Below are 27,242 nucleotides of genomic sequence, written 5' to 3' on the forward strand. Positions count from 1 at the left end.
GGATTTGTCTGTGGGCAAGCTGAGGGTGCATTTCCTCGAATGCTGAATGATATGGGAGGGAAGTGCCATTTCTAGGCTGGTAGTTCTAGGTGCTGTAAGAAGGCAAGCACAAGCTAAGCAAGCAAGCAAGCAGCTCTCCTCCATGGCCTGTGCATCAGTTACTACCTCCAGGTTCTGTCTTGAGTTCCTGCCCTGACTTCCCTGGATGATGAACTTATAAGCTGTGAGGTGGAATAAACCCTTTCCCCAAAGTTGTCATGATGTTTTATCATGCCAGAAGCCCTAACTAAGACATCTGTGTACCTCAGCAACTCCCCAAGCCAGCTCCTAACTGTGAGAACAGTGTGCCCGGGCAATGTTCTGCACAGGGCAATTGCCACACCTCTTGACGGCTAGTATGAAGACATCAGGGAGCCAGCACCTCTCACTCAAACCTTTTGGTAGGAATTCTCACTGGGGAAGCTTAGTCTCTCTCCCTTCTGCACCTGCTCTGGAATCCATTACATACACAGCAGCTTAGCCATCAAGCCATGGAAAGGTTAGTCTATGTCATAATATAAAATGATAGGGCCTGGGCTGGAGAGATGACTCAGTCTCAGCAGTTACAACTCGGTACTATCCTTCCAGAGGACCCAAGTTCAATTCCCAGTACCCATATGAAGCAACTCATAACTGCCTGCATCACCAGCTTCAGGAATAATTGACACCTCTGGCTTTCACAGGTACCCACACTCACATGCACATACCCCCCCCCACATACACACATATGCACTCACACACACGCACACATACACACATGTACATGTAAACATACACACATGTACATGCACACGATACACAAATAGCTGATATACACTAGTAAGTCTTACAACATACCTCTTCATTTACAGACTTATCAAAATAGGAAGTTAAAAGTAAAATGAAAATAAGACGAGACAGAAAGAGAAGCAAATCCTTGACTTGATCAAGAAATGAGAGAAAGAAACAAAGAGCAAATTCAGAGGACACTGCTGGGTTGCACTGCACGGGGACGTTTAAATCCTGTGCCCCTGGAAGCCACAGCTTCTATAGGGCAGAGTACAAGATAAAGCAAAAATACATTAAAAAATATATACCCACCTTACATTTGATGAAACACCAGTGTCCTTAAAGCCTGTGATGCTGGCAAGTTTAATTGCACTTTCCACTATGCTGTCTTGGTCCAGTAGTAACTCCTATGTTCACAGTAATTGAGTAAAACCTGCTCAGCAAAGGGCCCTTGCTCATAGAGACTGCAGGAGCAATATTCCCCATCACACCGGCAGCGCTCTTATTTATGGACACCAGCTACAGAGAGCACGTTCTGCACATACATCGGTCAGCACAAGAGCTCAGCCTCCTCCCCCATCCTCACTGATAAACCTCTTTCCAGGCAAACCTGTTGAGTGACCTTAGGAAAGGCACAGTTTAAATAAATATTTGCCCGACCTAGGACATTACGATTTTGCTGCTGCTTGCTAGTGGCTCCCAGGATAACTCCCAAGTGTTTTAGAGTGAGTCTATGAATCGGGGGCACGCCCACACTCCATGTCAAGTCGTTATGAGAATTTGCAGAGTGTGAGAGCCAAGATGGAGCCACAGTCCGGGGAGGGCTCGGAGCAGCTGGACCTGCGTTGCCTCCTAGCTTCCCTAGCGCGACAGTAAGTCACTCCTTTCAAAGTGTTCTGACAGAACTCCACACAGCGCTTGAAGTCTTTGAAGGAAGTTTCAGGTTCTCTGCATCAAACCAGGATTCCTGTACAAAGCCGTTCTGATTTGTGGGCCCCGGGGACTAAAATAAGCTTGACCAAGAAGGCTTTGCTGAAATAAAAGGCCCGCTCCTCTCCTGCACGGGGCCACTCTACACTCCATTTCCCTGAGCGTTGACATCTCGCGCACGTCACTGTATAAATAAGCCATCCCTTTTTAGAGGCAAGAAAGCAAAGGCTCCCTGGTGGGCCAGGGGAGATGCCTCCCAGGGTTCTCGTGCTTGAAATCAAACAAGCAAAGACAAAGATATTAAAGATGTGTTTGACTGTCTGTTCAAGGAGGAGTTTTGGGGGGAGGAGTGTGCCGCCGTGACCCAAAAGAATCCTATCACCTAAGAAGATTAACCCAAGATCATCTCAATTCCCCTTTGTCTCCTTCACGGAAAGTGCTTGTTTAGCAAAAGAAAAATATTTAAAGGGTCGTTGGAGATTTTCCCATGATCTCTCCGCGCAGTGCAAAGGGGCGCACTGTGTACAGTTCTGCCTGGAGTAATGGGAAGACGTTTTCATTTCAATATCCCACGAGAAGCTATTAGTGCAATCGCTGTTGTCTTGGTTTCTTCACAGCTTCTTTAACGGGTGATTTACCACTGGAAATTGAGTTGTTTGAAAAAGAAGTCCAAGGTCCAAAAGGAAGGCATGACAACTATATTCCTAGAATTTACAAGCGTGAAGCTCAAGTCTGTGTTCTAAGGAGATTAAGAAGGGAAAAAGACAGACACAATTATGGTCAGTGGCTGGTGGCCACCAGAAACAAGACTAGTTTATGTAACAGGTTCCCACACCTTGGCACTATTGCCACCATGATGAAAGTACTATTCACACCACAAAACTCAGCATGTAGACAGCACCACCTGCCAAAAACAAAAACAAAGACCTAATCCATCAAAGTCCACAGCTCTCGAAAAGTCTCTAAATGTACTAAACTTGCTTTTTGGCTTCTGTAGCTTTGCTTCTGGCTAACGGTTCATACCACCTGAAGCTAGTCAGCCCGGGAGATTGTTTTTCTGCTTAAAAGTTTTCTCTGAAAAAGGCGTGGGATTACACTGAGACCCCAAATCCCCAGTATCACCTCCAGTCAGCTACCACAGACTTCCTAGTGTCCGAGTACTCTTCTCTGGTGGATACACCACAACAGCTTAGTGTAAAATCCCTGCCTCCAGTTCTGGTTCTTTTCCACTGCTTGTCAGCGGGCTCTGAACAGGACTTCCAAACTGGGTTGGACTAATGGTGACGACCATGGTCCATTCCTGCTCAAGCAGTCCTACAGATGCAACACAGACCCCAAACATCACCACGCACAGAGTCATCTAGAACCTAGCCTTGCTCTGTGAACCTGCTGTGTGGCCTTGGATAATCCCAAGAAAATTATACAAGACCCAACATTGACCAAGCAATCACCAAGTACTAGGCAAAGCACATGGGGTGGCTATCCTTGGTTCTCAACCTGACTACATCTGGAATTAGCTAAACCTCAAGTGGCTGGGAAAACCCATAAGGGATTTTTCTTAATTAAATCATTTGAAGTGAGAAGACCCATCTTTACTAAGTATCCCTTGAGGTGGGAAGGTCCACCTTTAACCTGGCCACACCTTTTGCTGGCAGCCTCTATAAAAGGCTCGAAAGGAGGAAGCGCTTGCTCTTTGCTTGTCCTACCTCTTGCTGGCAAGTTGATTCCTTCACTAGCATTAGAGCCTACTTTGGGGTTCCAGCATACACTGGAGACCAGCTGAGACAGCCATCCTCATAGACTGAACAACTACTGCATTCTTGAACTTTCCATTGGCAGTCATTGTCAGACTAGCCGGAACACAGCCTGTAAGCTACTCCAGTAAATCCTATATATATTTGTCTGATCTGTGACACTGTGACTTTGTTTCTGTCTAACTCCCAGAATAACTCCCAAGTATCTTGATTATTGATATATTATTGTTAAATAAACTCATTCTATATGTTCTGTTCCTCTGGAGAACCCTGACTAATTATGGCACTTAGAAGCTTCCCTGTAGAAATTGCTCAAAAGAACTTCATGACTATGTCTCATTAGTTTCTCCATTTTGATGAGGAGGCAATGGTGGCTCAGAAAGGTTATGCAGATTGCCTAGGGTCAGCCAGCCAGCAAAAGATTATACTTGAATTCACTGGGCTGGAAAATATCATCTAAGCCCCATGGCATTGCCTTTATATAAGGTGCACCTCACCAATATGACCTCAGACCACAGCAGGACTTACACACATAGGCATGGACACCTCTATGGTCTCTTAGAAAGCACACAGCACTATGATAACTAAGGTTACTATTTTATATCAAAATATATGAAGAACCCTCAGTACATTTGCAGCTCCTAACATGCAACCTGTGGAATGCCAATGAGTCACAGGTAGGCTGTAAGGAATCTATGACTCTGCGAAATGGAAGGAAAGTTTCTGTGACAAGCACATGGGCTTCTTCTAGAGTGAGGGCCCATGGCTTTGGACATGTTTGTAGAGTCATCTCTGATTCCCAAAAGGATGAGATACACTGGTCTTAGGAATTGAAAAAATGGAGAAGGTACAACAAGGTATGGTCACAGCATCTCTCATTCAAGAAATGAATAGGCAAGAGCCTAGTGAGGTCCTTCCAAGTCAGGGATAGCTATCACATAAGGACATTTGGACAGCAAGAACCAAAATGGGTGCCTTCTTCTGCCATGTGCACATCTTGTGACCTCCATGCTGCCTCTGTTAACTTGGCAGTCAGGTCTGGTTCAGCACCATCTGTTCATGCCAGGTGCATTCACTTTGCAGCTGGAGGGGTAAACACTGCTCCTTCTGGCTCACATCTGGGATCAATATGCCATATAGGCTTGGGGGCACCAGGTCAGGGGTGTGCCTCCCCCACTTCGTGTTCACAAAGCAGCTCAGGAAATGAGCATGCCTCCCCTTATAAACACACATACTGTCTGATTTGGGCGAAATAGGAACCAGAGTCTAAAACACAACTGCGTGTTCCTCCCCATTCTGAATGGGCTGAGATAGAGGGACTTTAAAATGACCACTCAAAACCATTCACTGGCCTAAGGACTATCAGGAAACAAAATTTTAAAATATTTCAAAGGGAAAGAGCCTTCTTTCTAATACCAAGACTATTCCTCAAAACTACTTATTCCCCCAATTTGCACAGCCAGAATCTATCTTGGACCACAGTTTTCTCTCCTTTGTAGTTACTGCCTGCCAGCCTATATTTAATGACTTTGTTCACTAGCTTATTCACAGTAACACCATTAGAATGAATAATGGCTGCATTATTGGTCATTCATACCAAGACACCTTGAAGTGAGGGGCTGATGCTGGGACAAGAGGTGAGATCAAAGAGTGGTGACTTGGACAGCACCAAGTCCAACAAGTCAATGGCTTTGCTCTGGCTCTTTTCACCCCAGATCCTTCCTGCCAAAATATGCACCAGGCGCATGCGAAGTGCTCACTAAGGTCTTCCTGAGACCCAGTAGTCACCACCAGCAGCTGGAATGCAAAGGGGCTCTAAAGCTCTAATCCCTCGCCAGCTAGTCACATGATTTCTATATCCTTGACCTCCATAAGCTTCTAATTCCACGCTGGTCAGACAGCACTGACCATAACCACAGCCTGACTTGGTTGACTGGGAAGGAGCTAAACGAGGTCACCCTCAGGGCCTGGAAGAGTGAGTGAGAATGGATGATCAGGAAGGTTGACTATATTTAGTATATGTTACTCCTAGATCATTTCAATAAGGCACATAAAGCAGGGGACCATGACACTGTGCACCAGCACCCATCTCATGGGTGCAGTGGGAGCCACCTCACCTCTGCAGAAAGCCTAACCCAGCCTGTCTAACCTGAAATGGACCCTAGGCCAATCCTGGCCTATGCTCTTCCCTAAGCCCCAGGGAACTCCCCTGAGTCAAGGTCAAAAGGGTAGGGTTCATGATTCCAATGTCATTAGTGGCCTAAGCAAGAGAATTGACATGGAGGGCAGACCTAGGGCCACTCAAGCTGATCTCCCTACTACCCAGGACAACTGTCTTTTGGCCTCCCATGAGTACTGGACAAACAACAACTCTAGGGAGGCTCCTAGAAGCCAGGAACCATTTCTTTAGCCAAAGCTACTTGGAACTACAAATGCAACCAAAAGGCTCCAAGAAGGCCATCATGTTCTGTAGAGAGCTAGAAGTCATGCACAGTTAGCATCTGAGGAGAGAATGACTTTTATTTACATGGAGGAGGAAGAGAGCGAGGAAGAGAGAAAAACAGAAGAGGGAGAGAAGGAAAAAGAGGTGCAGGAAGAAAGGAAGGAGGAGGAAGAAAAGAGGAGAAGAGGAGACCTTCGCTAAAGCTCACCTGTGCCAGGCACTGCACTGAGCAACCTACCTGCATCATATCATCTGCCTCCCCATGGACACTCCGCACAGTGGGTACCACAGTTATCATATTCTAGGGAGGAGAATGCTGAGGTACCCAGAGATGCCTTCTTGAGGCCACACATTCTAGAGCACATCATTGCTGACCCCTAATGGTCCTTCCATCCCAGATGACCAACCTAAGTCAAGAGCATAATAACCCTTGAGGGTTAGAGCAAGAATGGGAAATAGTCTTCATGGGACAACCTGGAGGAAAGGGCTTGACCGTCGGGCATCCCACCTCTCCTGCTCAGGGGCAACAGCCATAAAAGGAAGCTGACTACAAGATCACCGGGTCCTCAGTTGCAACAAAAATAGAGTTCTCAGGTAAGATTGAAGGCGTAAGTCACAAACAATCCCACACCAGTTTGGCATTATGATTAATAGAATGGTTATTTATTTAAAGGGGAAAAACTTACAGATCACCGTCCCAGACAACAGCCCTCTGCACAATCAGGAAAGGAGCCTAGTTGCCGGAAGCAGAGCCCAAAACCAGAGAGCCAGGGCAGTTGCTGCTTTCTTAAAGAAAGGGAGACCACGCCCCAATGGGCTGGTATCTCAGCAGCTATTGGCTGAAGGAGTGGAAGGAGATCCTGCAACATAAGATGAGCTTGAACTTCAGGTTAACGGTGACTTACACTTTTGTATGTGTGTCCCCAACATTGCATGACATGTTTTTTTATCCTAAGAGAGTATTCATTGGCTATCTGACTTCAAGTCTACCTAGGTACCCTGCATTTTTATTTGCTAAATATGCCTCAAAGGAGAGAAGCAGTGCTGTCAACCTCAGGAGACTGCTGGTCACATAGCCCTTTGACTGCATCATCTCGGAGATTGTGGCTCCTCAAGTCCATCACATCTTTGACCAGATGTACAGCTCAAAATTCTCTTATTTGCACTCCATCCTATGTCTCCCAGCCAGGAAGGAAGGATGCTCAGCCCAAGCTTCAGCATCATATTAATCCCCAAAGGGAAGGGAACTGAGTACCACATTAAAAGCCACAATGCTCATGTTTGGCACCTTGAACTTGTATTTTTAGAACAGTAAGGACGCAGCTTGACAGACTTACTGGAATTCATCAGATTCTCCTCAGTCAATGTAAATGTGTCATTATAAAGTCACAGAATACGAATGCACTTAGAACTGGAAAACTCCTTCATGAATACTAACAAACTCTGAAATCACAGGGAAGATGACTGCCTACAGCGATCGAAAACACCCAGCAAGCCAAGATTACGGATTTCAGTTTTTAAACAGTAATGATAAACTCCCATGTAATTTTGTTTAGAAAAAAACATCAATTAGCCACACAGAAAAATTAGACTAGATCAAACATGGAGCTTTATAAACTAGTCACATAGAGCAGAAAGGAGTGTACGAGCCGGCAGCACAGACAGGTGGATGTGGACAGCAGCACTATTTACAGATGAAAGTCATGTGTGTGTGTGTGTGTGTGTGTCTGTGCGTGTGTGCGTGAGCAGTGTTCATGTGTGTGCGCACACACGAGCGAGAACATGTGTGTATGTGTGAGTGTGCGTGTGAGCGAGTGTGTGTGTGCGCGTGAGCAGGTGTTCATGTGTATGCGCACACACACAAGTGAGAACGTGTGTATGTGTGAGTGTGCATGTGAGCGAGTGTGTGTCTGTGCATACGTGCGTGAGCGAGTGTTCATGTGTGTGTGCACACACGAGTGAGAACATGTGTATATGTGTGAGTGTGCGTGTGAGCGAGTGTGTGTGTGCGCGTGAGCAGGTGTTCATGTGTGTGCACACACACACACAAGTGAGAACATGTGTGTATGTGTGAGTGTGCGTGTGAGCGAGTGTGTGTGTGCGTGTGTGTGTTTAACACTATTCACCAGCATCAGATATCTTGAGCTAATGAACCCAGGAGTTTTATGTGCAGTATCTTGCACATTAGCAGTCAACTGTGTTCACTGACACCCGTCAGTTCACTGACAACCCACAGGATGTTGACGGTACGGCCGAGGACATATGGTTCCTGTCTGTGTCTTGGTTTATGTCCACCGGTTCTGAAGTCCTGCTCAAGTGAAGAGGCCTGCTGGAACAGAACGTGCCACCACTAACATCGCCACCACCTGGGCACATAAAACTACTAACACACAGCACGAGGCAAATTAGAAAAACTGCAAAGTTAAGGGAAGACCCAAGAAATCTGTCTTAGAAAAAAGATCACTGCTTTTCATACACACACAGGAGGGAGTTCAAATTAACCCAAAATTTGACAGATTTAATCAATTTACTGTTAACCAGCATCTTCAAAACAATTTTTAAAGAAATTAAATTGAGCTAGCCCCTTTTGTCACCCAACAAATTGAGATGCTCACTTTTAGCAATTTAATGAAACAATTTTCAGAAAATTCCAATAAGATCTGTATGAGAACAGGAAGACTTGATAAAAATATTTCTCAGTTTTATCTGAAAAAAGTAACAAATATGAAACATTTGAACAGAAGAGACTAAGGCAAAAGGACAGACCCAAACAGACATGAAAAACACAGCAAAGGCGAACAATCAGGATCATGTAGGACAGACACTGGCCTGTACAGGAAGCCCAATGAAATAGCCACATGTATACAAGAGGAAGTAAGAAAGGGGGTAGACCAATAGACAGGGTTGGCCATGTAGAGAAAAGTAAGAAAACAGCTCGGGAGTTTTGATAGGAGATATGTTTAAAAGTCAGCATGCCTCCTCCAAAGGAGGAGCCCGATCACTCAGTTCCCAGCTTCTCAAGAGAATTCCCCCAGAGTCTCAGGGCTCAGTCAGCTGGTATCTCCCCACATCTTGTTGGGCTGTGCTCAGTATCCCTTCTGCCTCTCCTGGTCCCTCTTACAGCCACATCCCCCCAGTGTCTGAAAATATTCCAGGAAAACTTAAAAAGGAATTTTGCACTAGACAGGTGGGGTTTCCCAATTCTTTGGACTGTGTCAAGGTCATGGTCACCTTGATGTGAGAATTGCCTGATGCCAAGAAGAAATCTTACCTGCTTCCTCTTCTCAGGGGGAAGTGATGGGTCTCCATCCTACAAAGAAACACAAACTACACTTTACTTCTTCCCAAGAATAAACCCAGACTTACCACAGAATCTCAACCCTCAGTTGGACCAATGTGAATCTAAATCCCCATCAGCCACGCAGCTAGTAAGGCGAGAAGGCAAGCTTGACTACGCTTTAAAAATAACTACCACTTGATGGGTACCCCAGAGAATCGGCTCAATCAAGACCAAACATGAATTTTCCAAAATGATGTTTCTAAAAGAGAAATCTACATGGATCAAAATTACTTTAGAGCAGAGCATAAAACTGAAATAGTTATTCATTTGGTTAAAGTTCTTTGAAATAGAATAAAAAGAATAGTGACTGATATGTACACAGACATAAACACATGTACACACATTCACATGTGCAGACACACATAAACATGCATGCATACACACATAGACAGACACATACATGTACAAATACACATGCACCCACATATAAATGCATATACATACACATAGGCAGCACAGGCATATGTACACACATGTATACACACATATATAAACATATTGCATATGCACACAGATGTGCACATGCATACAGACACAAGCACATATATACACATAAACCTGCGCACATATGAAAACACACGTACATACATGTATACATACATACACATGTCAACACACATGCACAGGAACACACAGGGACGTGTGTTTGTGTGTTCATTATATAAGCTCTCTTCCTCTAGGAGAACCCTGGCTAACATAAGCAACATCAGCCTGTTTACAAGGCCTAGGAAGCCTTTGCTGTAAAGTGCTGGGTAAAGAGAACATGCTTTAGGCAGCATTGGCACATGCTGTCCAGAACACCATGCTGAGGGAGAACAGAATAGCAGCCACCGCGGAAGAGCTCAACCCTCGCCATACAGCAGCCACCAGCCACCTGTGGGGCTTGAGCCCATGGGACAGGACAGGAAAATGAGGGACTGAGTTTCTTATTTTCTTTACGCCAATTAACTTAGTTAAGTTGGAGAGCCATGTGCAGCTGGCAGCCTCTGGACTGGCACAGATTTAAGATATACTCTTTAAAATAACAAGAAAAGTGCATAATGAAATAATAAGGAAACAGCCACAGTAAACACACACGGATATAAGCATCTTCACATGTGTTAGGTCCAGCAGGCTGGAAATGCATGCATGTGGAGTGGGTTGTAGAGGAAACAGGTGGTGTGCACGTTTCTACTTTTAAACTTTGGTTTGGTTTGATTTGGGCTTTTTTGTTGTTGCTTGCTTGCTTGCTTGCTAGCTTGCTTGAGACAGGTTATCAAGCCTCTCACCCACTAGGTAGCCAAGGAAGGCCTTGAATTCCTGATCCCCCTGCCTCCACCTCCCAAGCTACGGTTCCAGGCATATAAAAGGCTACCTGGTGAACTGTTGGCAAGGGGTGGCTTTTGAAAAGAGGAAATCACCACAGCCCCTTTTCCAGTCTTTGCAGAGGGGGCCAGATATCCCTCCAGTGCCAGACTTACAATCAGCTCCCGATACTTCTTCTTCAGGGACTGGTGTCGCTCGCGCAGCTGATTAGCCATGAGCTTGTACTGGTCCCTCTCCTGCTGGCAGGTGTCCAGCTCTTTGGAGAGGATCAGCAGGGCCTCCTTCTTGCTCTCCAGCTTCCGCTTACATACCAGGTACTGCAGAACAAATGGCCACTGGTCAGAAATGGCAGGTGGGCGTCGCAGCCCCAGGGCACTGTGCTCTACATCCCCCCCTTTCCATGGCTCAGGATCACATACTTTTAGACACTTCCCAGCAGCATATGTACAGAGTGGTTGCCGCATTGCCTGACACACAGTTCTCTCAAGACAAAGTCAAACCTTAGCTGTCCGCGAACGTTCACGAACTGGGACAGATACAATCATGTATTTGCAAATAAGTTAAGAAATAGAACTATAAGCCAGCAAGATGGCTTAGCAGGTCATGGCTTAGCAAGTTGCGGCACTTGCCGTCAAACCTTAATGACCTGAGTCTCATTTTTGAGTCCATAGTGCAATGAGAGAGCCAATTCTCAACTTCCTCCACTGACTCTGCACATGTGCCGTGGCGTGCGCGTGCATGCACACACACACACACACACACACCATACACATGCTTATGATAATAATAAATTATAACTATTTTTAAAATTACATATAAGGATAAATAGGTGCCAGGATCCCAGATTTATCCAGTATGATATATATATTTATACATCCACATAAAATTTTATTAAAATTTTACAAAGCAATACACACAAACATATTTAATGAAAAATTTATAAATGTTGATAGGAATCATTTCTTGCTAGTAATTCCTTTCCCTCAAATTTTAAAATTTTTTTCCTTGTGCTTTTCTGGTTTTATTTTCTAAATTTTTGAGGATAAGTCAATATGCTCTTGATTATAACAATAACCCCAAATATTATGAAAAATCATCTCTTTAAGCCATAAATCACTTCACTTGATCCTTCCCACCCATGAAACCAAGCAGTCGTTTTCCTCTGGAGAATTTGTTCACTAACTTGGCGCTGATCTGTAAAACCTCTTCAAGGATCAGACACACGCACCCATCCATCACCAGAGACCAACTTCAGAAGTCGGTATTTTTGCCGCACTCTGGATTCTCCCAACAGCCGGGCAGTGCTGGCTGGAACTCCTGCCTTCAAGCAATAACACTGTGTGTCTCTGTGTTTCCCTGAAGGAGTGAAGCCCAGTCAACAGTCCCACCACAGCGGCCCATGTGAGCTCAGAGGAGATTCTGCTTTTACTGGATATATTACACCGCCTGGCGTTACTCACATATGTGAGATGTGGCACTAAATACCTTTTGAATTTTCCCCATAAAAGACCAAATTCAAAGCATTCATGAAAACAATTTATAGTTTCATTATCCACCCTGACATGAGCGCTTTGTCATTGTGGGCGCTCACACAAAGCCGAGCAAGAGCCGGCACTCCCATACCATTTGAGCCAATGCTCTTTACGGACAAAAAGCATTACTCATATATAGTGCTCGCTCAGAACCGACTTTGTTAAGTTCAATTTCAAATAAATGAAAGGGGAAAAAAGGAGAGTCTTGTGCATTAGCACATTTTTTCCCTAAAAAAAAAAAAGTAATTGCTTAGTTTCAAAAACAAAGGGGAAAGAAAAGTCGTGCTGAGGGAGATTTGAGTTCTGAGAAAGGACATTTCACCTTGGTGGAATTTTATTCCCCGCAGTAATGAGGTTGGAATCCTGCCTTAAAACGCTCCAGTTTTTGAGACTCTGACATTGTCTGCCTGATGCAAAATAATCCTGTTGTCACAGTGATTTCTCAAGAGTCAAGTCAACAACAAGTAAATACCAGAGGTGAGTGGTGTCCTGGGGGAGGGAGGCAGCGATGTCACAGGGGAAAGCGGCACTACACACCGCTTGACCCATCCGCCCTTGCTCTCTTCTTCCCCCCAGTCAGCAGCCCCAGTCCCGGGGCCTGGGGCGTCAGTAGCACGAAGGTCCCATCTATGGGTTCACACACATGCAGTGTCCTTGACTGTAAGGAAGGGAATCTCAATTGGATCAAGACATTTCAGTAGGTAAGTCTGCACAGAACACCCATTTCATGAAGGGACAGCAAAGGCTGCTTCGTACTCAGAAACAGAAATTCTCAGGTTCCCTGCCCTTGAATGATCCAAGAGAAAAAGCATTTCTCTCCCAAGGAACAGTCCAAGTTAGAGACTGTGAAATGAAGAAAAAAAACAACAACAAAAACCCAGTTTCTGGTTCTGTGCAAGCTGGTAGAAGCCAGACCTGGAGGCCTGCACAAGCCACAGTGGTCTAGAGTTTGCGAAGGAGAGTTCTGCAGGCCCATCCCTGAGCACGTGACGGGGTGACAGCTAAAGCTCCGTCCAGGGAACATCACGGAAGAGGGGGCAGAAAGAGCTTGATGATGGGGAGGAGAGAGTGAAATGCTGGCACGGCTGTTCCGCTCAAGAGCTCGGCACAGCTAAGGTTACCCACAAAAGCACTAGCCGAAAAGATCCATAAACATTCCATGAGGCCACAAGAACTGGACACAGCGGTGTACAAAAGAGGAAAAAGAGGACACAAAGGCTTGAAGGTGAGAAGGGGGACAAGTTGGGGAGGGTCTGGGAGTAACAAAGGAGTTGGGGTGATGGAATTATATTACAAAAGTATATATGATATATATATTATACATATGCACCACATACATACATAAACACAAACACACACACATATATATATACACTCAAAGAAAGCAGAGTCCGTCTGTACAGACAATGAAGCTACACTGAGAAAAAGATGGTCCTAGAAAGCAACTGGTCAGTCTTTCTTCTGCTTTTAGAGACCTGGTTGTCAAAAACTTTAGCCCAAAGCTATTTATCAGCAGGATAAACCTTAGGCTGAAGCCTCGCTTACAAAACAGCACAAAGTGGATCTGGGTGCAGGAAGAATTGTCTTAGACATTTGCATCCACAGGCAGCACTGAGGACTGAGGACCCAGGAACAAAATGTGAATGGTTCTAAGAGGCAAAGGTTTCCTCAATAGGGGACATGCCAGGATCCGCCCTGAAGTGTGAAAATGGAGGGCAGAGGCTGAGCAGAAGCAGACAAGTGTTCATGGCTCTCTTTCTCTGACTGCAGACACAAGGTGAGCTGCTCCAAACCCTGCTGCCTTGATTTCCCCACCATGGTGGACTATTCCTGGAACTGCAAGCTAGAATGGACCCTTTCTTCCCTGGTTGCTCTTGTCACAGTATTCAGCACAGCAACAAAGAAGGGGCTAAGCCAGCCGCCTGGTCTGACTTTCCTGTCCCTTCTGTAGTATGTCTGGGTCTTGAGATGTGCTTGGTCTTAGAGACTGGTTACTTCCAGTATCTCCCCTGTGATAGTAGAGACATCATCATATTCATTCCAGATTCCCAGTGCTGAGAAAAAGACACGGTGCACAGCAGCTACTCCATACATGTATCTAGATGTGTGTATGCACAGACACATGCATATGGTGTAACGCTGTAAACTGATGACGTATGGGTTTTCTCCTTTGTCCTATTATATGCAGATATATAATACACATAGAATATATGTACATAGACACTACTCACACGAATGGGTGAGGATCCCTCACATGTTATCTAGAGCTTCCCCAGGCCTTGTGGCAATGCGGTATTACCCCCGTTTTACAGACTCCCTGACACTGAGTCACCCACACCGGGCTCCTTAATGTACAGAAGAGGAAACTGGGACTCGGCCTGGTGAAGTGACTTATCCAAAGCTGGCTGGTCAAAGCTAGGTAAGCTGTGTACTTGTCTCACTCCAAGTTCAAGGCTCTTTCAGGATAGCAAACAACTTCAAGTTCTTGTAAGAAAAAGAAAGGAAAGACAGACCATGAACTCAGAATAATGCTGAAGTTTTTGCTGTGATCATAGTCGGCAGGCGTTGATAATGATGTGAGAATATATTATTAACTAGCAGCCCTCACTACTGTGCCCTGGACATTAGTAAGAACGATAGACACTTCCCTCCAAGGGACAAAGCAGGATATAGTCATGGTGGAAGCTGTGGCAGGAGGAGCCAGCAATGTCTGAGCTCCAGTCTTAGCTTTGATACTTCCTAGCTATGTGATCGGTTAGCCACTGTGTGCCCAGACTCCCTGTATACACACAGAGATGGAGAAGCACCTTCAGGGGTTAGCATGACAATGTAAGAAGCGAGCTAGCATCTATGAAACCTCTAACACATTAACTGTGATTGCCATGACTTCCACTCAGATTGCTCAGGGTGAGACAAGTGGGGAAATCTTGGAAGTGAAGGTGTTCACTGGAGGAGGGTGTGACAAGTGGCATGGAGCCTGCAGGTCGGGGGGGGGGGTCAGAGGTTACTATGATAGGCAACAGGAAGCCAACAGAACTCTAGCAGAGAAGCAAAAGCATAGGCTTCCTAAAGACATTAGATTGTACAATGAGTGGCAACGGTGGGCTGGTGGGGGGCTCTTGGGGTGAAGGTAAAGAGAGATGAGGCCTTAGGGTACAGATTTGGCTGAGCTATTCAGCCTCTCTTCTCCCAGGAATGAGGAACCTAGGGTCTCTAACTAGGGGAAGATCATTCAGAACCTTCTCATGGGAAAAAAAAATGCTATCCTGCCGTCAGAGGGGGTAACTCATATTGGCCTGCACAGCATGGGCACAATTTGCCATACAGTCCACAGTGGGAGGAACAGGCATTGGGGCTTCAGGACACCAACATTGCTGCATTCTGCAGTGTGGTCTGCCCCAGCAGGCCTCCAGAGAACACTCCAGCTCTGCTGTTTCTTAATGGGGTCTGTCCTCACCGTGTCTAATACAACATGGTGAGACAGGGCCTTCCCAGGACAACCAGACACACGCGAAATTCGCCTTAGCCACAGAGCCTGATATGGGGATCATATTGTGGGACAATGAGTCATGTGACTGCCCCATCACACTACAAAGAGGGTGAGCAGGACAAATCCAGGAAAAGTCTCTACCCTCTAGCCCCTTGGGTGGGGCCAGAGGCTCCACCTTTATTCTCCAGATTCTTATTTTTTTAATTAATTAATTTATTTATTATGTATACAATATTCTGTCTGTGTGTATGTCTGCAGACCAGAAGAGGGCACCAGACCTCATTATAGATGGTTGTGAGCCACCATGTGGTTGCTGGGAATTGAACTCAGGACCTTTGGAAGAACAGGCAATGCTCTTAACCACTGAGCCATCTCTCCAGCCCTATTCTCCAGATTCTTTTGCTACTGATCTTTAGTCGGCCAACAACACTGTTGGCCAAGTTCACAGCTGGAATAAAAATGGTGGCTTTTCCACCCTCTTTCCCATTTCAAGTCAAGAAACATTCAATTTATTTTCAAGAAAGGAGAAGGAGCAAAGACGTTGGTTTTTGAACGTTTGCAGCCACGTGACCAGCATTCCTAGAAGTAATAAGGGCTTCCATTGAAATAGTAACAGTGGCCACCACTGGGGTGAGTTCAGCAGTTTCCTGTCTATGCTAAGTGCTGTATTTGTTCCCTGTGGTCGGCCTCTGTAACAAGTGGTGAGATGAACCCCTTTTCAAAGGTGAGGACTCTGAGCCCAAAGAGGCCAATGATCTCATGATTGAGGAGGTAGGGAGGTGGCAGAGTTGCATGCAGAGATATGATGCTTTGGTGGGCAGTAACAGTGACAAACGTGGAAGCATAGCAATGTACTGGGACAATATCAGCACTTGTAGACTTGACTAGTGGAGAAAGAGATAGATTAGGGGGAGGGGAGGTAGAGAGGGAAAGCCCAGAACACCCACGACCAGGTATCATTACAGGGGAGTTTGGCTCAGGAATTGCCAAAGGGGTAAGCTGAGCTCCTGTGTTGGGATCTTTTTTGTTCAATAGTGTCTTCAGGGCCCTTATCCACAGTCCTATGGTAGGCAGACTGGTCAAGGACAATGGTCTCCAAATAAAGGTGCTCTGAGAAACAGAAATGAATGCTGGGAATTGGGGAAATGGCCAACTAGGGGAGGATCCATTTTACTGACTGTTTCTGAACCTTGCTAAGGTTCTGGAACCTTCTTGTAGCTCATGAAAAAAAGGCTGAGAAATAAAGGATGGTTATTCGTTAGCAATCCCTTTCATTTTCGTTGACCTCTGAACTGCTGGTGATCAGGAGCAGGAGCATGTGTCTCCAATGACAGCTGTGGTCTGTTGGGACTCCTACCGCTGCAGGTGGGTACATACCTACCAGCAGGAGAGAGGGAGACACCACACACCAAGTAGACCGGGCAACCCAGAAAGAGCGAATGGAGCTCCGTAAAATATGCCCCGTTTCTGGCATGTATACTAGATATCGTGAAATATTTTTATTATCCACTCAAAAATAGATTTCTTTTGAATTGCATTTCAATGACTTTTTGAAGCTGAGCTTGTAACTCATGTGTGATGTTAATTCATGCCCGCAGGTGAAGGCAGTCATACTTGTCACCTTAAGAACCCAATCCCACAGTTTGGGCCATTGAGTGGCTTTTATCTACCCATTTCCGGTTATCTGCCATAAAGTAAATCATAATTGCTACAAGGAAGACCATAATAATTAAATGACGACCTGACACACTACATTAGGATTTGGACAGCTTTATGACTGGCTGGCTGTGGCCGAGGGAGGAGGTGGCTCAGGGTCAGGGGAGTATGTCTGCCAAGGGACCTTTTCCACCAAACAGCACCCTTTGGTCCTGAGTGAGCGCCCCTTGGTCCTGAGTGAGCGCCCCTTGGTCCTGAGTGAGCACTTTTTGGAGAAGGAATCAAGCTGGTTTTCCTCCACCATGCAAGAGCATGCCTGCTACCCCTCCTAGAAAGGGGACAACACACACACAGAAGAGGGTCACAAGCAGGAATAGTCCCAATATTTGCTACCTGAAAACTCACTCTGTTTAGAGCTACTTTATCTGCTAGATCTTAAATGTCCCCAAGGGCCTATGTGTTTCCTTTGTGGCATAGCAATATTAGAAGGCTGTGGATCCTTTTAGAGGCAGGGCCTTGTGGGAGGTTGTGGATCATGGGAGAGTTCTGTTTGAAGGGACAGTGTAGGGCAAGATGCTCCTCTCTCTCTTTTGAGTCCTGGCCATGAGGTGAGCAGCTTTGTTCCAACACACACTCCCCACCTCCATCATCCTAAACCTCAAAAGCAATGGGGCCAACTGGCCACAAATGCAGTCTTTAAAATGCCAGGAAGAACCGTCTCTGCTGATAGATCTCTCAGGTACTGAGCGCAGTAACGGAAAGCCGACAACAGCAGGTTACCCTCTACTTTCCCGGCTGTTGTCGGTGCCCTCTTTCTCCCCTGCCCCGTCTTCCCTCCAGGAACCTCTCCTTCCTGCCCCACCAGAAGCACCGGGTAAACAGCCCTCAACAATAAGCACACTGTCTCCATCTCCAATAAGCAACCTCTTTGTTCTGAAACCTCTGCTTGGCTCTGCACTATAACATCGGGGCTATCACAGCCTCTTCTGCATTTCCTATCTACCCAGTCCACATCATGGAGCTTTGAAAAAGCATAAATCAGGCCCTGCCACTCTTTTAAAAAAAAATTATTCATTCATTCATCCAGAGAGAGAGAGAGAGAGAGAGAGAGAGAGAGAGAGAGAGAATGTCAGAGAGCAATGCTTGGCTGCCTCCTTCTACCATGTAGGACCTAAGGATTGAGTTAGATATCAGTCTCTACAGCAAGCACCTTTACCCACAGAGTCATTTTGATTTCCTCCTACCATTAAAAAAAATGAAAATAAAAAAATATTTTTAAAACACACACACACACTGAATGGAAAGCGATTGTCACGCCACACCCCCTCAGTATTTGGCAGTAGCCTGCCTCTAACTGGGCTGCAGCTGCTTCACCTGCTCCACTTCTGCCCATGAACGCTTCCTGCTGTTATCCACCCTGCCCAACTCTCTGTTGTATGAGAGGCTGCTTGTTTGTTCCCGGCTGCTCAGACCCAAAATAATCACTCAGAAACTATTCCATTTGAATCACTGCTTGGCCAATACCATAAGCATAATTTTAGCTAGCTCTTAGATCTTAATTTAACCCATTTCTATTAATCTGTGTATTGCCACATGGCTGTGGTTTACCAGCAAAGATTTGGCATGTCTGTCTCTGGCAAGACTACATGGCTTCTCTCTAACTCCGCCTTCTCTCTTCCAGCATTCAGTTTAGTTTTTCCCACCTAGTTCTTCTCTACTTTATCACAGGCCCCAAACAACAGCTTCTTTACCAACCAATGATATTCACAGAATACAGAAAGGGATCCCACATTCATTTTCTCTCTCTCTCTCTCTCTCTCTCTCTCTCTCTCTCTCTCTCTCTCTCATCTTAGTTGATCCAGTGCTCAGGAACGTGTCCTGTCCCAAAAGCCTCTTAACCCCCAAGTAGAGGAAGAATGCCCCTGGCTGGCTGCACAGCATTCTGCATGCACCTCAACGAGAGCGGAAGTGGGACAGGATGTGCACAAGCACAAGCAAGCCACATGTATACATGCTGTGACACAATGCCTGCCCACTTGCCTATTCTACGCCTTTGGCCTCTGCAACCAGGCCTTTCACACACAACATTGAATCCCCACGGACAAGCACAGGCTCTATCCCACAGTGAGAGCTCAGAAAACACTAAATAATAGAGACAACAACCTCAGTCTCCAGTAACCGAATGTACACATACATTGTTATGTGTATATACAGACATATACATTTAGTATTTGCATATTTTAGTGATACAGCCATTGATTTGATATTCTGCCTAAATCTCTACCAGCTGTGTGCAACCCATGGCCCAAACATGGCTATACACAAACCACAAACCTGGGATTTTATGGGGATTATTTTATGGGAATGTTTGTGGTTTTTGTTTGTAACATGATTGCTCTGTCCTGGAAGGTAAACTCTGTAGATGACAATATCACTCACGAAGCTTTTCATGTTGCAGGGGAAATGTACAGTTCTACAAGCCACAGTGTATACACGGCGAGAATGAGAGAATTCCCACAGTCATCAAAATGGGATTTGGGTTTTGACCTTTTAGCACTGAACACGGTACTTCCCTTCATTTCTGTGGTCATACAGATCCTTCCTCACCTTTATCCTGCAGATTTGCCAAACAGGCACCCAGGACTGTCCCTCAGAGAGACACAGCGTGCCCTTAACTTCTTGAAGGTATGAGTTGGCCATCCAGAGTAAAACACCATGTGGGGCAGGTATGGTGTTCTGCATCTTACTGAAGTCTCTGCCTGCAGAATGGCAGCCTCCCATGTGCCTCCCTCAAGACTTAGGCGCGAGCCCTTCCTGCCCACCTAAGCCCATCCTCCATGGGTATATCTCTCATGGCATGGGCCCTTTGCCATGCTGGCGCTCAACTCTGTAACTTTTAGCTAACGATCCAGCAATCCTAAACCAGTGTCTTAAGATTCTCTTGCCATCTGGGAAGATGACTTTTTTATGATCCGTCTTCTTCAGACTCGCCATCACACTTCATCCTCCCTGGGATTGCTTTCAACAGGCAAACTTTGATGATCTGAAGGCCCCAGGGGATGTGCTGGAATTTAAGTTAAGTGAGATTTCAGGTAATTGGAAAAGTTTATAACGTGAACCGCAGTAGCTGGGGGGTATGTGAAATTCCCTGACAGTCCTGGTTAACTGAAGTGGTGAATAACGAGCTGTGCCTGCATCTCTGTTTCAATCCTCTCCTTATCACTCTTCTTCCCTCCCACCATCTCACTTCCATCCTGCCCTGCCTCCTGCTCCCTTTGGGTCTGTAGAACGCCAGGGAAGGCGACTGCCTATCCTTCTGCTGGCCACAGTGAGCCAGGACATTCCTCTCCCTCTGCTGAAGACAGCACATTTTTGTCAAACTCACTGCTTCCCCAGAGTGACTCTGCCGTCACCAGTGTGAGGATAATCCGACCTTGCCTGGGGCCAAGACGCCGCCTGCCAGTGGGGTGTGCGGCTCCAGTTCGTTACAGAGATCAAATGTTCAGGAGACAGCACTGCAATCACCCGGCTTCTGCAGAGGTTGTTCCTTTCCCGTCTATGTTGCTGAGCGAGTGGGCTCCTAGGGTACACTGGATGGGACAGCGTGCACACAGACGCTCCTGTATCTATTTACATACTATATTATGTAACAGTCACACAGAGGGGATTTTTCTGGCACTCCCCACATGGGAGGACAATTCAATTCAGCTCTTTAGGGTTGAGCAGCAGAATCTGTGGCACATGTTAGTCAGGCTGACTTCAAAAGCTGGTAAGCGGCAGCTGCTCAGCCTCCCCTGGAATGGGAAAGAAACGATAAAAAGACCCAGAGCCAGGAGCAGTGCTGCAAGCCTGTGAAGCCGACGCTTGGGAAGCTGAGAGGAACAGAATTTGGAGTAAGAGGCCAAGTTGGGTCAAATAGAAAGACTGTACGTTTCCAGACAGGTCTGGGTTGCTCAGTGGTAGAGTATATGCCTAGCAAATGAATAAAAACAAACAAACAAATGCAACCATCCTTACAAAGGCCCTAAACACTTCTGCTGGCAGGACTAACGTTCCCTTTGGAAAAATATCAGCTTCTAAGTTCTCAGACCTTCTTCTAACGCAGCAAGCCAGAGGGGACCCAGACTGTGTTACAGAGGAAGTTTACTTCCTCAGACACCTGAAACATGGCCCCTTTAGGACTCTTTCTGCCTCCTAGGCAGCTGCTGACAAAGGGAATCCAGAATGAGCTAACAGGAAGGCATCTGCGAAGACTGCCGAGTTGTACTGAGGGTCTGGGGAACACCATGTGGGTTTCATGGCCATCACTCATCCAGAAAACACAAGGAGCTGCTCCCCGACCCGGTACTTGGGGGTTATCCCCCCTCCTGCACATAAAACATAGACACGGTCTTCATCACTCTGGAGCCTTGATGTATAACACAGCTCCTTGCACACACACACAGCCCCCATTGATCAAAATCTCCATCCCAAAGGGGATGGACTGTCATTTCCTCTACAGAGGAAAAAAACAAAAACAAAAAACAAAAAAGTCTTCAAGGGATTTGCTCTTAAGGAACCCAGAACATCAGCAAAGCATTATAGCTTGTCCCTGGCAACAGTGAGATTTGAATGCAGGCCAGCCCAGTGGCTCTCGGGCCACACCACCCTATTTCACTCATAGGAGGGTCGCAAGGACTCCATTAAACAGTTCGCCTAAAATGAAATGTTGAAACTCTAACGCTACCAGCCATTTCCTTTGATCGTACTGGGGCTCCAGCTGCCTACTTCCACGTGCTAAACAGGCAAAGGGCACTTGAGCACCTGAGTCACAGCCGCGACTCCCAATAGTACACATCCTGTCATCACAGTAATCAAGAAAATTGTGTCCGAACCAGCGAAAAGAAGAAAAGTCTCCCTCCTAGGTTTGAGAGCAGCCTCCACCTTTCTGCATCTCCTGCGGAGCTGAACAGTCTCATGAGTGGACCAGAGTGCTGGAGATAGAGCCTGCGTGGGAACAGTCTCTGCCCCCATCCTCTCCTCCTGGCGCCAGGTGCATACCCTCTAAAGCAAGGAGGTGCTCCATCCCAGTCCGCCCCACACGCGGGCATCCGAAGCCTGGGGATCCTTCAAATCAACCATGCAAATCCTTACCGCTTTAATTACCCAAGTAAGTAGAGCTCTTGCCACCATCTGCCAGGATTCCAACCAATCGTGATCATTACAGTCGTTTTCTCCGGATGAGAACCTCATAGACATCCCTAAAGGACCACTTGGGCCCTGAATTTCCGCCTGCAGGATGAAGGTGTCCCCAGCCGCAGCCTGTGGCGGGAAGCTGTTTGCTCGCCTCTCCGCGCCCTGTGCGTCTCTCCCGGAGCATTGCTAATTTGCTCTCCCGCTTCATCTTCGCCTTGCTTCTTTTCTTTCCGCCATCTCCAGGCATGACTGATGAGAGAGAAATTCTCCTCAACAAGAGCTGTCAGTTCAGAACCAGCCCACAGTAACAAGTCAGGTGGAGACTCAGTCTGGGATGTGGGGAAGGGACTCAAACCGCCCGCGTTTTCAGGGGACAAGCTGAAGTGGAAAGACGTGTCACGGAGGATTCTTCGCCCGCCCAGATCTATTTCTCTGGCTGTCGACCACACATGGGTTGGTTATGTTAACAGAACGTCCCTGTGGGTGGCCTGAGACCATGACTTTTCCGGAAGATGAAAAAACTCCATTGACTTCAGACCACCGGTGGAACTCAGTCCAACACTGGGTACAATTTTTGTTTTCTTCCAGTCTGATTGTCCCCCACCACCATCACTTTGGTCACTGCCATTCATCAAAACAGCATTTAAATGTCACTAAGGTGCGCTGTTTTAGCCAGCAAGTGTAGTCTGAAGGTCTGACACTTAACAGAAGCGTTCCTGGCACCGCACTCAGAAGGCACTGAGGCAGGAAACGTCAGGTTCACATATTTCCCCACCGGTAAAGGAATTCAGCATTGTCTGGAGCAGCACAAACAGAAATATCAGATGGACGGCTGATTCGATGGCAGACTAGCCGTTTCTAAAGGAGATGAGACACAGACAGGGGGAGATGTGGACACAGCGGTGGTAAATGGGTTTGGGGTCAGAGGTCACCATGTGGGCTCTGGGAACTGAACTCCAGTCCTCAGGAAGAGTGGCAAGTGCTCTTAACAGCTGAGCCACTCTCAGGAATGCTGAGAATCATCAGTACTGGTCGCTGTCCGCACTGCGGCAAGGTACAAAGACTAAATTTCAAACGGGTGCTTGTCCTGGAATTGTTTCAGCCATGGCAGATGGGGGATCATGTGGCCCTCACAAGGAGGACCTATGAAGCAGACCCTGTGATCAGCCCATAAATGTACAAAGTAGCAGACAGCAAGATGGAAGCCTCTTCTCTTTCCGAAATTTATTTCACGCTTTAAAGAAATTTTTATTTGTTTGTTTGTTATAAAATTATTTGATGTGCAAAAGTGCTTGGCCTACTTGCATGTCTGTACACACTTTGTGTGCCTGGAGCTCATGGAAGCCAGAAAGTGCACTGGACTCCTAGAACCGGAGTTAGAGACAGCTGTGGGCCATCACATATGTGCTGGGAATTAAACCCAGATCCTCTTAAAAAGCAAGAGCCATCTTTCCAGCTCCCTCTTCTAGAATTTTCCAAGAAAAAGTTTAAAATTGGGATGAGCAAGCATCTAGAATTTGCTCTCCTGCAAACACCACCGTGCAATCATCATACTGGGATCTCAGACGCCCTTTCACACACAGGTAAGAACTGGCATCAGGATGTTCCACAGAACCCAGGTGTTCACACTTAAAGAGTGATCCATGGAAGGCAGAAGCCAATGCCCTGCTCCCCACACCCCAAAAATATACCAACTACTCTCACCTCACTGCCCTGGAAGCCTGATTCAGAGCTCCTGATGTCAAACCTCTGACCTCTCTGACAGTGGGAAACAACGCAATTTCTAAAACATACACTTAAGGTTTAACAAAGGTATGGTTTATCAGTAGCTTAGAATCCTACCCTTCCACTGTGTGTGATGGTGACCAGGAACAATAAGTACCATGGAATGATTTAAGAGTTACCACTGGGGAGGAAGTGAGTAATAAAATACCATATGGTGACAAATTCAGAACAACGGTGACCTCTGGGAGGTGTGGAGAAGAGGGACAAGTTGAGTAAGGGCATAGAACCTGTTGGAGCTTGGAATGTTCTGGATTTTATATCTACACAAGGCAGCTGGAATACAGTCCAAGAATGGAGTCCGTGAGAATTCTGAGTGCTTGTGAGAAAACACGAAGAAAACAAGAGTCCTGAGACCTCAGCTTCTTCGAAACACAGAGCTGTTCATGAAAAGTGTTTCCATGCTCCTTCCAGACGTAGCAGACAGGAGAGATTTTACAGCTGTTGTTATTCATATGCCTTACAGAAAAACAAAACGCATGACTTGTCTTTGTGATTATCCACGTTATTCAGGTGACCCTTCTCAACTGTCCGATGCTCTGAATAATGTTGGCTGCTGCATGAGACTTTAGTCTGCCTCCTTTTTAGGCCTGGCTCTCCCAGGTTCATGCTGGTAAACACAAGGCCAAATGGCTGCATACACATGTAAAACCTTCATTGATTGTTCCACATACAATGTGTGATTTCACTGCCTGCACATTAGTCTCTATAGGGACAAAGATAAGACAGCATATACTACAGGTTCACTCGGGAGAAATAACAACATGAGAATGGGAGATTGTGCTTCTATGTCAACAGCAGTGAGGCCTGGGTAAATTACAGATTTCTCTCCTTAAACACATCCATATTTTGAGAATTTGAAGTGTACAGAGAATTTATATTACTCAATATTAAAGTTAAAACCCATCATTACCTAAGATATGTATCATGCCTATATAATAGCTTTAGTCATTTACTTTTCTTCCCAAATCCTTCCTCATTCAAAAATCTAGGCCACCATGGCCAACCCTTCTATGTTGCCTGAGGACACTCTACATGGCCAGGGAGAAGCAAGTCCAGGGTGGGGAAGTAAACCCTGAGTATTATTAGGTCATCTGGTATCCCTGCTTCCAGCTGCACCAGGAGAGGCGTTTTGATGCCCCCTTTAGGATACAGTCACAACTACAGGGCTGCTGACCCTATTGGTGCAGCTGCTAGCCTATGTGGCATCCAGGAAGGAACCCGGGTCAAACCCCAACGTGAGGGCCCACAATTTTGAATCTGTTCCATCTTGATACTCCAAAGTCTTGCTTTTTAACTCAATATTTGGGGCATAGGCCTAAGTGAGATGGGAACCAACATGAGAAAAGATATTTTCCCGAGGTCTGAAAGCAAGGGTGAGAGATACCTGAGCACACGCCTTCTAGCACAAACCCCTGTTTTCACGGGAACACGTGTGCTTTGAAATTAACATAAAGTTCTCTGCTCCTAGATGTTGCTGATTAACCACAAATAAGGGCTCTGAATTTTTAGATACTTCATAAACACTTGGAATTCCCAGGAATACCTGCTCGGTCTAACCTCCAACACAGTTGTGGGGAGAATGGCCTTCTGGATTGTGCATCCCAACTTTTGGTAAAGTACCTAGGATATAGTTAATGCCTTTAAATATCAGTTGAAGAAAAATAGGTGTGAAGAATTACTTTGTTAACACTTTGCTTGATGAGAAAATGACCACAGAGACCAAAGACACTGTCTGACTGGGGCTAAAGAGACATCTCAGGAGGTAGGAGCGCTTGCTGCTCTTCTAGCGGACACATGTTCAATCCCCGGCAGTCCTATCAGGTGACTAACAACCATCTGTAACTCCAGCTCCAGGAAGGGATCTGTCACCCTCATCTAGCATGCAAAGAGAGAGAGAGAGAGTAGAAAACAAAAAGCAAAATTCATCTTTTTTTAAAAAGAAAGAAATTGTGGAACTTCATTGCCAAAGAGTCAAGCCTAGGTGGCAAACGACCTTTAGAGCAAGCTAATTCCAGTCAAGAGCAGAAGAAAAACCTGGTGAACACTCAGGGGCAGGTCAGATTCCATTATAGAAATAGCTCTTTATAACCAAATGATTTCCCACCCACAGCCTCTGCCTGCCTTTCCCTAGCAATATCTCTGATACAGTACAATTCCAGCATGGGAAGAATGAGGGGAGAGAAATGGGGAGGAGGGAAGTGAGTTACAGTTAACGCATAAATCCTGAGAGCTTATCAGAAGGTGGCTTGACTTACCACCTCAGAAAGATCACAATCTATACTCTGAAAGTCAGAAGCCCTGTGGGATGAAAGGGATAGAAGGAGACTTGGAGGGGGAAAAAAAAAACAGATGATGTTATTCTCATAAAAAATATAATGTCCTTATTTTGATTCAGTAGTCTTTCAATTGAAGTGTTAACCACAAATCATTGAGGTTGCCATCTCTTCTGAATTTGTTCACTGCTGGGGGGTGGGGGTGTGCTTCAAGGGGCCCAGTGGAGATTCTACAATGAAATAACCTTGCCCTTCCTGCAGCAATTCCAGGCTGAAGACAAGGCAAGAACAATCTCAGCCTAAGCCCCCACAGGGACATTTGGACAGAGCAAGTTTGGCTAAGTGGATGTTGTGGGATGGCAGGCAGGGAGACAACTTTAGCAGTGGGCAGTGGCACCGATGGCTGAGCCTTGAAATGCCAGTAAGGAAAAGAAGGGGTACGAGAGTTCTGGGCAGAGGACGGAGCCTGTGGAAAAGAAGGTGAGGGGAACCAATCTTCACATATACCGGAAGTGGTTCTGCTTGCCAGGACTGCTAGACGTATGGAAAGAGAGACGCGATATAGAGTTGGTGGTCCATTTGGTTTGGATGAAAGTAAGACCTGCTTTAATTGACAGCAAAGCTGGGGCTAAAGTGAGAGCCAACAGCGAGTGGAGGCTCCTTGAGGAGGGAAAAGTTATGGTCAGACTCCTATGTCTGGATCTTGAGCTGGCAGTCATGGCTGGGATAGAAAGGTGGAATAGACTGGGGGT

The 27,242-nt window shown here is 46.1% G+C and overlaps 1 protein-coding gene across 2 annotated transcripts in view; it reads right to left on the reverse strand.

Moving 5' to 3' along the window:
- The window catches only part of Ccdc149 (coiled-coil domain containing 149), a 92,545-nt gene that overhangs the window by 51,984 nt on the left and 13,319 nt on the right, over nt 1-27,242 (reverse strand). For both annotated transcript variants that reach the window (XM_013353335.2, XM_005366038.3), the window contains exons 2-3: nt 10,735-10,896; nt 9,206-9,244 (exon numbers count right to left, since the gene is read on the reverse strand). In XM_013353335.2, the coding sequence (XP_013208789.1) occupies nt 9,206-9,244; nt 10,735-10,896 (201 nt within the window). The remainder of the gene's footprint in view (nt 1-9,205; nt 9,245-10,734; nt 10,897-27,242) is intronic.

This window comes from Microtus ochrogaster, unplaced genomic scaffold, assembly GCF_000317375.1.
Source record: "Microtus ochrogaster isolate Prairie Vole_2 unplaced genomic scaffold, MicOch1.0 UNK5, whole genome shotgun sequence".
Lineage (NCBI taxonomy): Eukaryota > Metazoa > Chordata > Mammalia > Rodentia > Cricetidae > Microtus > Microtus ochrogaster.